This window comes from Tremella mesenterica (assembly GCF_000271645.1).
Source record: "Tremella mesenterica DSM 1558 unplaced genomic scaffold TREMEscaffold_8, whole genome shotgun sequence".
NCBI lineage: Eukaryota > Fungi > Basidiomycota > Tremellomycetes > Tremellales > Tremellaceae > Tremella > Tremella mesenterica.
This window is the reverse complement of record NW_006711232.1, coordinates 381,172-397,780: the sequence shown is the minus strand read 5'-3', so window position 1 is coordinate 397,780 and position 16,609 is coordinate 381,172. Positions and strand designations below refer to the sequence as shown.

General features: G+C 45.7%; 2 protein-coding genes across 2 annotated transcripts; both read right to left on the bottom strand.

Moving 5' to 3' along the window:
• Positions 1 to 5,140: 5,140 nt before the first annotated feature.
• Positions 5,141 to 6,425, bottom strand: TREMEDRAFT_63449 (uncharacterized protein; the record flags this gene model as incomplete). The annotated part of the gene is made up of 5 exons (XM_007005723.1): positions 5,141 to 5,341; positions 5,393 to 5,506; positions 5,555 to 5,800; positions 5,845 to 6,276; positions 6,324 to 6,425. The coding sequence occupies 5 exons, from the start codon at positions 6,423 to 6,425 to the stop codon at positions 5,141 to 5,143; spliced, it is 1,095 nt and encodes a 364-aa protein (XP_007005785.1).
• Positions 6,426 to 13,727: 7,302 nt separating this feature from the next.
• Positions 13,728 to 15,281, bottom strand: TREMEDRAFT_44683 (uncharacterized protein; the record flags this gene model as incomplete). Its single annotated transcript, XM_007005645.1, has 3 exons — positions 14,295 to 15,281; positions 13,968 to 14,092; positions 13,728 to 13,817 (listed from the first exon to the last, which is right to left on the bottom strand). The coding sequence occupies exons 1-3, from the start codon at positions 15,196 to 15,198 to the stop codon at positions 13,728 to 13,730; spliced, it is 1,119 nt and encodes a 372-aa protein (XP_007005707.1). The 5' UTR covers positions 15,199 to 15,281.
• Between the last annotated feature and the right edge of the window lie 1,328 nt (positions 15,282 to 16,609).

Here is a 16,609-nt window from a genome sequence, read left to right as displayed (position 1 = left end):
AGAAACCATTCAACAAGAAAACAATACTTTACGCGAAAGAGTAGCCGCTCTTACAATCCTCCCTCAAGGAGAAGTACTGGAAAATAATAATGCACAAGATGTGAGTACCGAACGTGAGCTGACACCTGCAGATCAACGCCATCCCTCAGTAGCACTTACTACGACAACCAATAGTACTCGTCCTCAAGAACCAAAGGTTGCATCACCTGAATACTTTAGTGGACAACGTCACAAGCTTACAACCTTTATCACTCAAGTAACAATGGTTATAACACTTCAGTCCACTCGATTTCAATCTGAAGCTGCAAAGGTATTGTATGCGGGATCTTTCTTACGTGATACCGCTTTCCTCTGGTTCCAACCTTTTGTTGTTGCTACCCCACAGCCAAGTTTCATGACAGATTTCAAACTCTTCTGTGATGAACTCAAGAAGACGTTTGGTGATCCAGATGAGGTGGCTACTGCTGAGAGACAACTATATGCCCTCAAACAAAGAGGTTCAGTGACATCTTACCTTGCAGACTTCATGCGCTTTGCCACTCTTGTCAAATGGAACGACGAAGCAAAGGCTGCACAATTCTACCGTGGCCTCAAAGATGCTATCAAAGACGAGCTTTCTCATGTTGGGAAGCCTAAGTCCTTCAAAGACCTTCAAGACACTGCTATACGTATTGATACACGCTTGTTTGAAAGACAAGTAGAGAAAGGTGAGCGTACAAATACTGCTAACTCACAGGTACGGTTTACACCACGCTCAACTACTTATGAGCGTACTCAGACTACCTTTCGTCCATCTGAGAATATGCGAGTCATGGCAACATCAACCTCAAACTATACAACTAGGAGAGGTAAACTCACACCAGCTGAGTATCAAAGGCGCAAAGATAATAATCTTTGCCTCTATTGTGGTGACAAAGGACATATGGTACTTAAATGCCCTGTTGCACCTCCTCACCGTAAACCTGCTAGATATCAAGCTAGCGTGGTAAGTACACATAAGAATAAAGCTATCCCCTCGGGAAAAGCTTAGACCCCCAGTCTACAAATCACGGTAACCTGGGATTGGAGGGTAACCACAAACAGGTCTCCGTTTCACTTGGCTCTACATTTCCTTCTATTGAAAATTTTGATATAACCCAAAAACAGTTGACTCTCCCATTTCATCTAAAAGATCACAAAAACATATTCCAAGCTTTGATAGACAGCGGTGCCAGTAATAATTTCATTGATAAAAGATTTGCTGAACAGAATAGATTAGAATTAATAAAGAGAGAACCAACTCCACTATACCTCTTTGACGGAGCAGGTAAACCATCTACAGTAAAATATGAGACAGTTGCTTGTCTCAACTTCCTTCCACCATTTGGACCTTGTTGGACTAGGTTACTAGTCACCAAGTGTCATCTTTGTCCAGTCGTGCTTGGTATTCCATGGTTACGCCAGCATGATCCGTTTATTTCTTGGTCCAGACTTTCCATAAGACCAAGTTCTATTTGGCCTACTCATTGTACAGTAGGGTCATTACCAGCTACAGCATCAACATCCAACACATCTGCGCGCATAGGGGAGGTGACCGGAATTGTACCTCTGCCCTCTTCAGATGAGGCAACAACATCTTCTATGCCTCACGAGTTCAACCTAGCGGTGTCGACTACCACTAGGCCGTCCACCTTGACAGAAGTCGACTCTGACAAGGCCGGTTCAGATCAGGCTTTAGTGCCCCCTGAATATCATTCTTACCTGGATGTCTTTAGTAAACAGAGCGCTGACAAGCTCCCAGATCACCGACCATTTGATCATCATATACCTTTAGAAGATGGGAAAGTTCCACCATGGGGACCCATCTACTCTCTGTCCGATACAGAGTTGAAAGCACTTCGAGAATACCTGGATGAGAACTTGAAGAAAGGTTTTATTGTACCTTCTGAATCACCAGCAGGAGCACCTATCCTTTTTGTAAAGAAGAAGGATGGTTCACTTCGACTCTGTGTGGATTATCGTGGGCTCAACAAAATCACAATCAAGAATCGATACCCTCTCCCTCTCATCTCAGAACTTTTGGACCGCCTGCGCACCGCCAAGATCTTTACAAAGATAGATCTGCGAGGCGCGTATAATCTGCTGCGCATAGCAAAAGGCGAGGAATGGAAAACTGCCTTTAGGACCCGCTATGGCTTATTTGAATACAAGGTGATGCCTTTTGGGTTAACCAATGCCCCAGCATCTTTTCAACATCTCATGAACCACAATTTCCGAGACATGCTTGATCACCATGTCATCATTTACCTTGACGATATATTAGTATACTCCCCTGACACTGAATCACACATCAGACATGTCTCTCAAGTGCTGGAACGCTTGCGTGAGACAGGCCTTTACGCCAAGGCTGAAAAGTGTGAGTTCCACACTACATCGGTGGAATTTCTAGGTTTCTTCATTAGCCCTGATGGGGTTTCTATGGACAAGAAGAAGGTGCAGTCCATCATGGACTGGCCACCACCAACAACTCTTACCGAACTTCGATCTTTCCTTGGATTTTGCAACTTCTATCGAAGATTTATCAAAGATTACTCCAAGATCACAACACCTCTTACAACTCTCACCAAGAAAGATCTACCATTTACTTGGGGTCCATCTCAACAAGAAGCTTTTAGTACTCTCAAGAATGCTTTTACCTCTGCAGACTTACTGCGTCATTACAACCCTAATCGACAATTAATTCTTGAAACCGATGCCTCTGATTATGCCATCGCTGGAATCCTTTCTCACGAAGAAGAGGGAAGACTTCACCCTATAGCCTTCATGTCAAGAAAGATGCTGCCAGCTGAGCTTAATTATGAGATCCATGACAAGGAAATGTTAGCAATAGTAGCGTCATTCAAGGAATGGAGACATTACCTTGAAGGAGCTTCACTTCCAATCAAGATCTTTACCGATCATCGTTCATTAGAATATTTTACTACATCCAAGCAGCTCAATCGACGCCAAGCAAGATGGTCTGAGTTCCTTGCGGATTTCAATTTCAACATCATCTATAGACCTGGAGTACAAGGGACTAAGCCAGATGCTCTCACTCGCAGAAGGGATTATCACCCAAGGGAGCGTGGCTCTAGCCTTACAACAGAAGCAAATCCTCAGAACTTCCAACAGCTTCTCAAACCTGGTCAGTACTTAGCAGCAGCAACTGTGATGGACATCACTTCGGAGATGACTGCCACATTCAGAACTGCTTTGGAGACAGACGTAGAAGCTAAGGAATTCCTTGAGAAAGCTAAACATCCATCTGATCAACATCCATTCACACTTGATACAAATGATTTACTGCTCCACGGTAATCAGTACTATGTCCCATCTACAGGTAATCTTCGACTTATGATTACAAAACAACACCATGACTCCTTACTTTCTGGACACCCTGGCAGACGCAAAACAGTTCAACTCCTCCAACGCCACTACTGGTGGCCAGGTATGAGGTCCTATGTCAACCATTATGTGGACACTTGTGACATCTGTCAACGTACCAAGTCAAAACGTCATCAACCTTATGGAGAATTAAAGTCACTACCTATTCCACCCTATCCATGGTCATCAGTCTCCATGGATCTCATTGAACAATTACCATCTTCAAATAATTATAATTCGATTCTTGTTATTGTTGATCGTCTTACAAAACAAGCAATCTACATACCTACCACTACAAATCTCACTGCAGAAGAATTAGCAAAGCTTTATCTGCGTCATGTCTTTTCGAAACATGGTCTTCCTCAGAGTATAGTCTCTGATAGAGGATCTGAGTTTACTTCCAGATTTTGGAGGGCATTCACTGAATCATTGGGTATTGAGCTTGCTATGAGTACGGCTTTTCATCCAGAAACAGATGGTCAGACAGAACGTGTCAACCAAGTCTTAGAACAGTATCTTAGAGTCTTTACATCCTATCAGCAAGACAACTGGGAGGAGCTTCTTCCTCTTGCAGAATTTGCATATAACAATACACCACATTCCTCCACCGGAGTGTCACCATTCTTTGCAAACAAAGGGTATGATCCCCAATCCACCTTTGTACCATCAGATACTCAAGTCAACGCACCAATAGCAACTACTTATGTTGCAGATCTATCAACACTACATGACTATCTCAAGAATGAGATTAAGAAAGCAAATGAAGCATCAGCAAAAGCATTTGATTCAGGACGTCTACCCTTACCTGAATACAGAGTTGGAGATAAGGTATGGCTATCAGCCAAGAATGTCCGTACAACCCGGCCTACTAAGAAACTGGATCATCGATATCTTGGACCATACACCATTACAGCCAAAATATCTTCCCATGCCTATCAATTGGATTTACCAGCATCAATGCGTATTCATAATGTCTTCCATGTTCAACTACTGGAACCATATCAAGAAAACACTATTCCTAACCGTGTTCAACAACCACCACCACCAATAGAGGTTGAAGGACAAGAGGAATACGAAGTAGAAGCCATCCTTGACAGAAAGTATGACAAACGTTTCAAAGAACCCATACGGTACCTAGTCAAATGGCTTGGGTACAATGAAACAACATGGGAACCCCCATCAAATCTACAAAACGCCATTGATTTGATTCAAGCTTTTGACAAAGGACACCCAACAAAGTAACTCATGGGCAGAACCATATAAGATGCACAGCCCTGTGTCACTATATTCTGCTTGGCTCAATGGTTTGAGTCAGGTGGTCAGTTCCAGTGCATGGAGAACAAAGGTTCAAACCTGCCCATGCTGCTTGTGTTTTGACTGGGAACCCTGAGACAGAGTGACACGTGGATTACACGTGTGAGCCCCTCGTTGGTATACCTCAAGCACAAAGGCCTGACCACCCGGAGGTTCACCAGGCTCCGTGTAAACACCGGTCAAGGGGCTTTTGCTCCACCACCCAATTTTCACCTTTTGATCAGCCAAAGGAGGTTTCCCTTTGGTCACCACAACAACCTATCACATGCTATCAGACGTCAAAGAATTCATAGGCACAATAATAGAACAACCTCTGCCTGATGAAGCATTACTTTCTCTGTCAAATATTGTGTTTTTCTCAATCCTTGTCATATAACTACCAAGCACGATGCCCTATTGGCTTATATGACGCATTCCAAGAAATTTACTCATCATCATCCTCTTCGTCTTCTTTGTCACGTTTAGCATCATCAATCATATTCTGCACTTGAGCAATCATCTGCCATCGTGTAAGACGAGCATGATCCTCATGAGCAGTTGCCGCTTGATTCCACTGATGGAGAAAGGCAAGATGTTCGGACATCTGCATGACAGAGAGAGCACGATAAGTTGGAAAAGGTGGAACCTAAATACATCAGTGACATCGGTATAACTGGATTGGAAAAAGGAGACTCACATATCCTGACAAGGAAGTACCTGGCATGGGATTCATTGGAACAGGGATTGTAGAGGGTCCAGGATCCATGGTGAACGACGATTGTGCCATACCAAGGTACTGGATATCGGGGGACTCCCTGGTCAACACGATACAACACAATTCAGCAAAAGGAAAACTCACCCTAGGATCACCCCTTGCTTTACGCTTGGGGTTACGCCTGATCTCCACCACCGGTTCTTCTTCACCCTTTTCGTAAATCAAATTACAAGTCCTTCCCATTCGAGTACAGCGTAGACATGGGCTGAAGCGCTTGAATTGGATACAATCAGGACATTTACCCTTCACGCTGGAACAATTCTTGCACTTGATGGCTCGAATAACCCCATATTTGGCAATCTCCTCAGCCCGGGCATAACGCGCAAGAGTCTAATTGATCAGTCTAGTTCCATGGGAATTAGAGGGAGACTTACGATGGGAGAGAGAGTTTGCTGTGAAGAACGGATTGGCCCGTCGAGAGGAACAGACTCTTGAGGGGTGATGTTGATGGGGTTTCCATCGGTTGTACCTACACCACCCGCAGGGGATCCAGCTTGAGCAATGATACTTATTCCACTGACCTCTGACTGCCCATCGGCAGGATTTCCCTCCATCTGTGTAAACAACTCGTCCAACCCCTCATCATGAAGCCACTTATCCCATTCAGCATCGTCCATCAAGGGTGCTTCTCCACCATCAGCAGGGAGATGATCATTGGGAGGTTCGTTAAGTACGGGGATGTTGTTTGTCGGCAACAACAAGTCATCAGGGGGAGGTACTTCATTGGCCGGAATGGGGTTGATACCCATCTGGTTAGCGTTGACAGGGAGACCACCAAGGTCACGGGGGTTAACAGTATTTCCCATCTATCATCAATTGCGTACCAAATCAGAGGAAGCAAAAAGCAACTCACCAAGCCAAGAACTGCGTTCATCTGTCCTTGAGGATGAGCTTCGGTAGCCATCCAAGTAAGCAGGTTCCATTCAGCTTCGGAGAACATTGAATTGTTTGGCATGATGCCGATAAAATCCAGTGAGGACTCAACAAAGAGGGAGTTAGCAAAACGGAGAATCTTGGAAGATATTATGGGAGTGGAGTTAGAATGCTCGACGGAGCGAGCATCTTAAGGAGGAGGTACTGTCACGACCCAGCCTGTGCAGGGTCCTGACCCAAAACCCTGAGCTCCACCGATCCGAGTCGATCCGAGTCGATCTGAGTTGATATGAGTTGATATGAGTCGATATGAGTCGATATGAGTCGATATGAGTCGATATGAGTCGATATGAGTCGATATGGGTCGATATGAGTCGATACGAGTCGATAGGAGTCGATACAAGTCGATACAAGTCGATATGGGTCGATTTGAGGCGACATTAATTGGAGAGCAGGACTTCCTCAAAAAGTATAAATACTAGACCTATCTACTTTGTAGTTTCTTCTCTTCAAGGATCAAAATATTATTTGCCACTCACAAAAGACCTCTTGACATTCTACTTACATCCGATACATCCCTCACCATCACATACACCTCTATCGTCATCTCGACCTGCCCGGATCCTTCGCAAGTCATTAAAGTCGTCCGACCACATCACAAGTCTACGGACAACATACTAACCGTCGTTGTCCAAGCTAACTAAACAGTTGCAGTCCACCTGTCTTTGATCCATCGAGGTCTGTCAAGGACAGGACCGTGACACCGAGGTCAGATGAAGTACGCGGGTCATACATGCCTCTTCTCTCGGGACAACGAAAAACTAGTCACTAAACTCCCCCTTCTCCCATCACAGCTTGACGTCCTCATTATCAAACAAAAGTATGCGGCAAATCAAAATGAACATTTCGCTACCCGTCCTGAATTTCAAGTCAATCGAGCACGCCTTCTAGCAAATCTTCAAGCATTATGTCACTTTCATCCGGCATATCGTGATATTGAAATTGACTACAACGCTGTAGCTCAACTTCCGGAGCAAGGCTCTGTATTTGATGACCTTCAATCAACCACAGTAGATACTATCACAAGCCTTTCAGAATCACATATACCAGAGGTCAACAATGAGGGAGCAGAGGACATTGTACTTGAGGCTATGGTCCCAAATGTGGGAGAGGGTCGGACAGAGATGGAAATCACAAGGGAACATATGGAAGACATTGCGGCACTACCTCATCCTGCTGCTCTCACAGCCCCTCCTCTCCGCAATACACCTCTCTACGAACACGACCAGGGCAATCAATATATGATTCAAGCCTTCCCATTCCTTTTCCCCCAGGGTCTAGCAGATCTGCATGCCCCAAGAAATCTTAGTGTCTCAGCATCAGACTACTTCAAACACCTGATGAAGTATGATGATGGAAGGTTTGCACGGCACCCTCGGTTCCGGTGAGTCCTTCATGAGTATGGCTTTCAGTAATTGATCAAGCAGATATTATGCCTTCAATTCTCTCATGCGTTGGCAGGCCCGTCGAATGTCAAATTATTACATCAGCCGAAACAAAGATGACCAAGCCCTCACCGCCGAAGACATACTAGAACTACTACAGACCGACTCAGTAAACCTGGCGAAACGTGTACGAAAGGTCGCTGCATCACTGCAAGGAACCCCACCATATTGGTCTGCTCGCAGTAAAGAACTCAATAGTATGATTCGACAGCTTGGGACACCTCATACCTTCATCACGCTTTCCGCTGCCGACATCCAGTGGTCTGATCTTCATTCCCACATGTCCAACGTACCATCCTCACAAGACACCGAGGCTCAAAGGCAAAAAACCAACAGCCGCAATGTAAATGAGAATCCGGCTCTGGTGGCATGGTGGATCCAAAGGCGAGCAGTACTCTTCCTCCACCATGTTGTCACCCCGCTGCTTGATGTCCAAGATTTCTGGTTACGTTTTGAATGGCAAAGTAGGGGCTCAGGTCATGTGCATGGCCTGCTCTGGCTGAAAAATGGTCCGGATCTAGAAGTCCTCAAAGCGGGTGGAGATGATATTCAACAACACTTCATTGAATTCTGGAAAACAAAGGTCTGGGCAATCAATCCTGGCTTAGACCTTCCTCCAGCTTCCCGTCACCCCTCTTCCCGACCACATTCTCAGCAGAGCTATGATCAACAGAGTCTAGCTGAACATCTAAATCGTATTCAGCGTCACACCCGATGTTCAAATTACTGTCTCAAGCGTCCAAAAGGAAGTGCTCCAAATGTAGACCCAATTTGCCGATTTCGCTTCCCCCGGGACGTCTGCAGCCTCCCAGCTCTCTCCCTCAATGAAAAGGGCAACCTAGAACTATTTCTCCAAAGAAACGACACCCTACTCAACGTCTATAATCCTGTCTTTGTCCTCGGATGGCAAGCCAACATTGACATTCAGCCATGCACCGACCCACATGCAGTTGTCACCTATATCGCCAAATATGCATCAAAAGCCGAGAAGCCAAGTCATACATTTCCTGATATAATGCAAACAATATGCCAACAAGTGGAAGAAGATACCCCAAGCCGAGTTGTTTTTCAAAAGATGCTCAGTAAAGTCATTACTGAACGAGATTATAGTGCACAGGAAGTGTGTCATAGCTTGCTTGATTGCAACATGATGTCTGCATCTCGAAGTTTTCGAACTCTTTGTCTTTTGCCCCACCGGGCGCGGCGGTTGAGAGGTCAGGAGACCGAAGATGAAGTGGAGGACAAGGATTGGTATGATCATTACTTACAACGAGATATGGAGTTTGAAGAAATCAACCTATACACTTGGTTCAAACGTTATGAGAAGAAAAGAGGGACTATTGTTTATCGACCAAGCAATGACCGGATTATTCGTTTATGGCCACCCTACCGTCCATCCATAGAGGATCCAGAGGAGTATGGTCACTGGTGCCGAGCTAAACTTACTCTTCACCACCATCACCGAGAGAAAGCCGATCTTAAATCGGAGGATGAAACTTGGGAACAAGCCTATCAGCGATGTTTAGAAATCCATCCAGATGGACATGAAGATACTTTACCTTCACATTGTCGACAGCGGTCAGATCAGTTGGGCTTGGAAAGCGACTCTTCATCAGAAGGTGAGGGAGAGGAAGAACAGGAGTTCCAGGATTGGCAGCTCATGTGTCAAGAGGGAGGTAGAAGAGACGTGGACTATGATGTGGCTCATCGGCTAGGACGAAGAGATATTGATGTTCAGCAGGATTGGCATGAGACAGCAAAAAACTGGGGGGTGGAGGGGTTAGTAGAGCGAGTTGGTGCATTGACTGAATGGAAGAAGACTGTACGTTAAAGTCTTGTTTGTAAATATTGCTGACACACTAGTCAAACATACAAATATCCCGACCACTTGTGGACATTTCCCTCCTCAATCCTGAACAATTTCGAATCCACTCCAAAGTGCTTGCTCATGCTCAAACCCACCTTGATGGAAATCCAAAAGCTCCTTTCTTACTCAACATTGATGGGACAGCGGGGACCGGAAAGTCATTCCTCATTGATGCCATTTCACAATCTTTATTCAGCCTCTTCCCGCATCCTGTTGTCAGACGTCTTGCACCCACTGGTGTAGCGGCCTTCAACATCGCTGGCCAAACATATCATTCAGCCTTAGGACTCCCTGCCGATGACAAATCAAGACCGTCTACACTCTCTGCAACTCGACTTGCAACCCTACAAGAGGAATGGAAAGCAGTACATTATCTTATCATTGATGAGAAAAGCATGATTGGCAGGAAGGCCTTGGGTCGCATTCACACACAGCTCACCCTTATATTTCCTTCAACCTCCCATCTCCCATTTGGAGGGCTAAGTGTGCTTCTGATTGGAGACTTTGGACAACTTCCCCCTGTGGGCGACACTCCACTCTTTGTAAATGTCCGGCGTGAGGGCAATTCAGCATCATCATTATTGCAGAACAAGGGCCTGGAGATTTGGAGGAGCTTTAAGGAAAATATTGAGTTAGGACAAGTGATGCGGCAGGCAGGAATTGATATGGAGACTGAACGGTTTAAACAGACATTATCAAGGTTGCGGAATGGGGACAACGGTTCTGAAGACTATCAGTTGTTGTCATCTCGTTTCTGGGACCGACTCAGTGCAACAGAGCAAAAAGAGTTTAGGGATACAACTCATCTCTGCTCTGAGAGGGCTCGAGTGAATGAAATCAATGTGGAGAAGTTGTTAGCATCGCATAAGCCTGTACTTCGAGTTCCTGCTCGACATGTAGGAGGAGTGTTTGCAGCCAAAGCAACAGAGGAGAAAGCAGAGGGCTTGGTGAAGGTGGTGTATCTTATGGTGGGGGCAAAAGTGATGCTTACAAGGAATATTTGGACGGCTCAAGGATTGACCAACGGAACATGCGGCACTATCCATTCCATTGGAATGGCGGAAGACAATGAGGCCGGGCTTGGACAGCCTGAAGTAGTCATGGTTGCAGTCCCTTCTTATACTGGACCAGCCAAGTGGTATGACGAGGAAGGAGTTCCACTGGTCCCTATAGTTCCGGTCACCGTGACGTGGGAAGGCCCTACAGGTACCCACTGCTCTCGTACACAATTCCCCCTTCAAGTAGCATATGCGATTACAATCCACAAGTCGCAGGGGATGACTCTCTCTAGGGCTTGTATTGACCTGGGTGCTAGAGAGTTTGCCTCTGGATTGACATTTGTGGCTGTTTCGCGAGTCAAAACACTCCAAGGTCTTGCTTTTCGTCCAGGGTTTCCATGCCAGAGAGTGGAAGGGCGTGGTACTGTCACAGGTCAAGGAGCGACTCGACGGATGGCTCAGCAGGATGAAGAGAGACGTAGAAAGTTGCCGTTCCATGCATGAGCTGATTGAACTGTTTCATTTTCATTTGTTGTTGAATATAAGCACAAGCACATCTAAGCAAGTAACGTACCTGATGTGAGTCGGTCATGTATGCTGATTGATGAATGTAAGGATAGCAAACAGGAAATATCAAGGTGAAATCCACGACAATGGAATGTGCTGTTGAGATTGGTTGTGACAAGGAGGAGGAGGCGGCGGTCTCAATCTACAGAGATGTGATGATTGATCATGGTGCTGATTCTCCCACACTTGTTTGAGAAGCACCCCATTTGGTGTGTATAAAGCTGCTTTTGGTTGCGCATGATCAACAGTGTGATCTGATAGGTTTGACAGGAATGAATATGCATCACTTTTCCACTAGTTTACTACTTGTGTTGATTTGATCTCATGTTTGTGTTTCTCGTAATACTTGGACATCTCACTACAGGCAAAGGCAGTGACAACTAACCTTCTGTCCGCATCTTCTTCATCAAGTTCTCTCACATAATGTAAAAGATGTGATCCTTGGAAAAAGACGACGGAGCCTTTCACGTTAGATGTTTGATGACAGTGAAGTGGAGACTTACCAATTGGCATTTCAACTTCTATATTGAGCTGAGGCAGAACAAGCCATCCCTGACGATTCTCTGCCGAAGAAGTCCATCCTCCTGAGCCAAAGACTGAGATGATAGAATACGTACTATCATCATCATTACGATCAAAATGCCACTCCTCAGATTGTCCCTTGTTGATTGCAAGGGAGGATCCAACTTGGCCAAGACGCAAGGGAGCAGATCCCACACTAGTTTGGTGCTCCATGTGGTTGGCTAGGTGATGTACAAAAAAGTGGGCTCTCAATCATCAGTACAAGTTTCATCAAGAAGAAAAGAAAACTGACTGGGACATTTTTTTAGACGTAACAGGGTCGAATTTCCGTAGATTCTTGAGTGTACCTCCTCCTGCAATCCTATCAAAGACCGTCATGAATTGTTGGGTTTCTTGAGTGTACCTCCTCCTGCAATCCTATCAAAGACCGTCATGAATTGTTGGGTTTCGGAGGATCTAGCATCTTTTGAAAGAAAAGGATAGGTATGATCTTTCCTACAGTTGGAGGGGAACCAGACACCAGGGTGAAAGGGTCGCTCTTTTCTTTTTGATCTTGAGTCGGATGACTTGCAGGAGCCAACAAGCCCGGACTTTCATTTAGACGTGAAATAATATGGTGTCTGAACAACTTACTTTTTCAATAATGTCCCAGGCCTCCATAATGTCGTGATTGTCTCGGGAAAGATTGAGATTAAAAGCCATGAGCCAAAACTTAGGCCTTCCATTTGGTATACCGGCGTCATCCAAACTGCACGGGATAGCAAAGGGAAACTGAGGTTAGGATGACCGTGTGTGACAATGGGAAACTCACCTTAGAGGCCGGAATAAGGGTAGGAGGAGCAAGGTTTATGTCCTCCTTCCTCAACAACTCATCAAAAGTGTCCTGGGAATTGTTGAGTGGCCGCGGGTTATGTATTGCTCGTCGTCTATCAAAATACTCTTGTAAAGAATACGGAGAATCGGGATAGAATGTGTCTAAGCTCAGCAATGTCCACAGCAATTGGTACACTCACCCGGCTCAATTCGTTTTGAATCATAATAGTCTCTCTTGAAGCCAGGATTTCCGGGTTTCTTCTTTGGAGGTTGGTTCTCTCCTAAAGATGTTGTCAGCAACTACGTCGTAAGAAAAATTTTGGCAGCATTTCCCCCTATCTTGATGCAGTATTCCTCATGAGAATGGGACAGTGTGATTGGTGAAAGAGGACTGACGAATATTCTCCATTGTCTGAGTTCAAGTTAGCACAGTCTCCTTCCGAAAAAAAAATGGCAGCATTTCCCCCTATCTAGACGCACATGGGAGCAAGGGAAAATAGGGGTGAGATGTTAGAAGATTGAGAGTCACGACATTGAGATACGGAGTAAGATGGAGCAGTGATGGGATGAAGAAAAGAGACACAAACAGAGCTGACAACTGACTCACGAGACGTGCTGAGTATGTAGCCAATATTGGGATTGGAGGATTTTGAGCCTGCAGCCGGACTGTGTCCAAGAAATGGCTGAGTTGAGGGCTTGGAAAGGGTGTGTTGGTGGCGGCCGGACGCTATAGCTGAATCAGCTAAACGAGTGAAGTGGATAGATTTGACTCACTGCTGTCAACGAGTAGTGAGGAGACAGTTGATGGTGACGAGGGGAGATGTAAGAATGGTGAGAACGATGAATGAGAGGATGATACCTTAGTTGTAGGGTGGAAAATTTTTAGAGTGGCGATTGCGTGATGAGTCGTCATACGGAAGTTAAACGCCCGCTTTCCATCGCCTCTCACGAGTCGATTAACCTAGTCTTTATTGCCTTCTGTCTTTCCCAAAGATGCATGTTCTGTGTATCCAAAGTCTAATCATCTTCATCACTCAGTGGCATCATGATATCCTATCCATCCATGTGATCATCCACCGGGTAATTTTGACTGTAGCCTAATCTAAACGGAATCAAGCAGACACGCGCACAACTACCTTACCAATGTGAGAAGCCTTTTCCATCGCTTCATAAGCTTTGGGTAGATCCGCAAATTCATACACCTGAATATCAGCTGTGCTCCCGCATCAGAAGAGGATCTTCGGCGGGTTTCGTACGATCCGAACTAACGTGTCTGTCTCAGATCGTCTTGTCAGAAGATGAGCGAGTCCGAAGGGAGAAAGGGTGGGGGAACGACAGATATGATAGCTCACCTCGCTTACTACAGGACGAAGACCGGCACGATCCACAAAACGCAACATTTGCTCGGCTTGAGTTCTGTTACCGACAAATATGCCGCGGACGTTGGCAGCAGAATAGAGGATAAGTTTGCTCAGATCTGCGTATGAGCGATGATACGGGCAAAAAAGCACCAACTGTTACGACCGGGATGATTGGCCCATCACAGTATATGCGACACATCCGTAGTGCAAACGTGACGGAGGTAAAGCTATGCACGACATGCATGTGGAATAGGGTGGAGAAAGAAGAAGGGGAAACAAAAAGAGGAGGAGAAGGAAGATGAAGTGAAGGAAACTCACCTTCCATCTTGAGTTCCATTGGTACTTCATGGTAAGTACTCAAATACCCTGAAACTCCCACAATTCCACCTTTTCTAACCGATCTGACACTTTTCGCGCAAGTTCCCCAACCACCAACCTCTATAACATTGTCTACACCTCTTCCCCCTGTCATTTTCCTCACTTCCACATCCCATTCTGGGGTCGTGTTATAATTGATCGTCCTGATGGCATCCTTGCTAGATCCGGGAATCAAAAGCTTTTCCAAGATCTTCTTCACTTTGGCCAACTTTTCATCGGAGGAAGAGGTGATAATGACGCTACTTCCGGATACCAAAGCGAATTGAGCTGCGTACATTGATACTCCTCCAGTGCCTAGACACAACACCGTCGATCCGGGTAACAAAGGTTGATGACCCCATAGATGGACCCAAGAAGTTACAGAAGATCCACACAATCCCGCTAATTCTATCCAGTCTAAATGGGAAGGAGCGAGGAGAAGATCTTCATATTCCATCGGAATATATTCCTGAGCTGTTCCGTCGGTCCCACCACCCCTGGAACGTTCCAAAGAGCTTTGTGGTAGATCAGGTTGGAAATGATGTCCTGGCATACCCATCAATATCACACGATCTCCGACTGTGTACCCTTTGACTTCGGGACCGACGGCGACGATCTCTCCAGCACCAGAACCGACTGGGACGGTACCTGGATGAACTGCATGTGGGGCGGGGTATTCACCTTTGACGATTTGTAAGTCTCTAGCTGATAGGGCGAGGGCTTTGACGTTTACGAGAACTGATGTAGGAGTGGGGAGAGTGGGAAAAGGAGCAGAGGAGTGATAGGTTATCTTGAAAGCTTTGGGTCGTTCGGGTGTAGCGGCGGATTCGAGAGTATATTTCTTTTGAGTGGTAGGAAGTGACATTTTGACGATTTTACTTTTGTTGAGACGTTTATGATGCACCCAGTAGTAGTGAAGACGATGAACAAAAAATCTTCATTTGAACCAACTTTTACTTTTGACCCAGTGGGTGCAACTGTGGTGCATGGACGTATCAGCTGCTAGCTGCTCGATCCAAGATCCGAATGAGACGGGTAGTGTTCCCGGAGGATACGGGATGAGACTTCCGAGTGCCTTGAGTGCCACTTTCAACTGCCACTTTCAAGCATGCATCGTCTGCAAACGGACTCCGGCTTCGGGCACCACCCTAAAAGGCTACGGGCACCACCTGCCACAAACCCTGAGTTCAGGCACGTACCACCGGCGTTACTGAAACGCCGACCACGCGACGGACATGAACTCGCCACTGATCGGGGTTTCAGTAACGCCGAACTCCACCACAACGACGCGACATGTCTGCTCGCTACCTACCAACCTGTCCTCACCACCACTAATCTCTTTCTCGTCATTATACTAGTAAACTCACGCTCTTTTTCACACACACTGTCTCTACTCGTCTCAAGGATCATTTTGATACTCTTCTCACTCTTTTACGACTACTTTTCACCCACTTCTGGCCCTTCGCCTTCTCAACCTGCGCCCTCCTGACTACCACCCATCAAATTGCTATAACTTCTTACAGAGCAATCGTGGTACTCTCTCATCTTCTCGACGCTGTTCACCTGCTCTGTGCGAGTCTGTGAGTACTTGTTTTATTATCAGAAGTGAAAATCTGACTTTGATAGACCCTCTCATCATCATCATCCTCGCCACTTCACCATTCGCGAGAAAAACTTTTTTTACTCTTCAACAAGACATCTTCAGCCTTTCTCAACAACTCGAATCGTGGTACTCTCTCATCTTCTCGACGCTGTTCACCTGCTCTGTGCGAGTCTGTGAGTACTTGTTTTATTATCAGAAGTGAAAATCTGACTTTGATAGACCCTCTCATCATCATCATCCTCGCCACTTCACCATTCGCGAGAAAAACTTTTTTTACTCTTCAACAAGACATCTTCAGCCTTTCTCAACAACTCGACACTGTTCTCCTGTTCGTCCTGAGCTGTGAGTAGTTGTTTTACTATCAGAAGTGAAATGCTGACTTCAATAGGCCTACTCAACATCATCATCCTTGCCACCGAACTCCTCGAAAAAATTTTGCCGCCGACATCTCGACCAAAGACTTTTTTAATTCTTCAACAACACCACCCCCCGGGTTCTAACTTGTCGACATGTATTCTGCTGGTCTTGGGCTACGAGTGAGTATTAATTTTACTGCATGAAGTGATCATCCTGACGAATCAGATGTCATCACCGATTCTTATTCCATCGTCGCCACCGTCATCACCAATTCTGGATCGTTTTTCTCGGTCCCCTTCTATAAAATTCAGTCCTC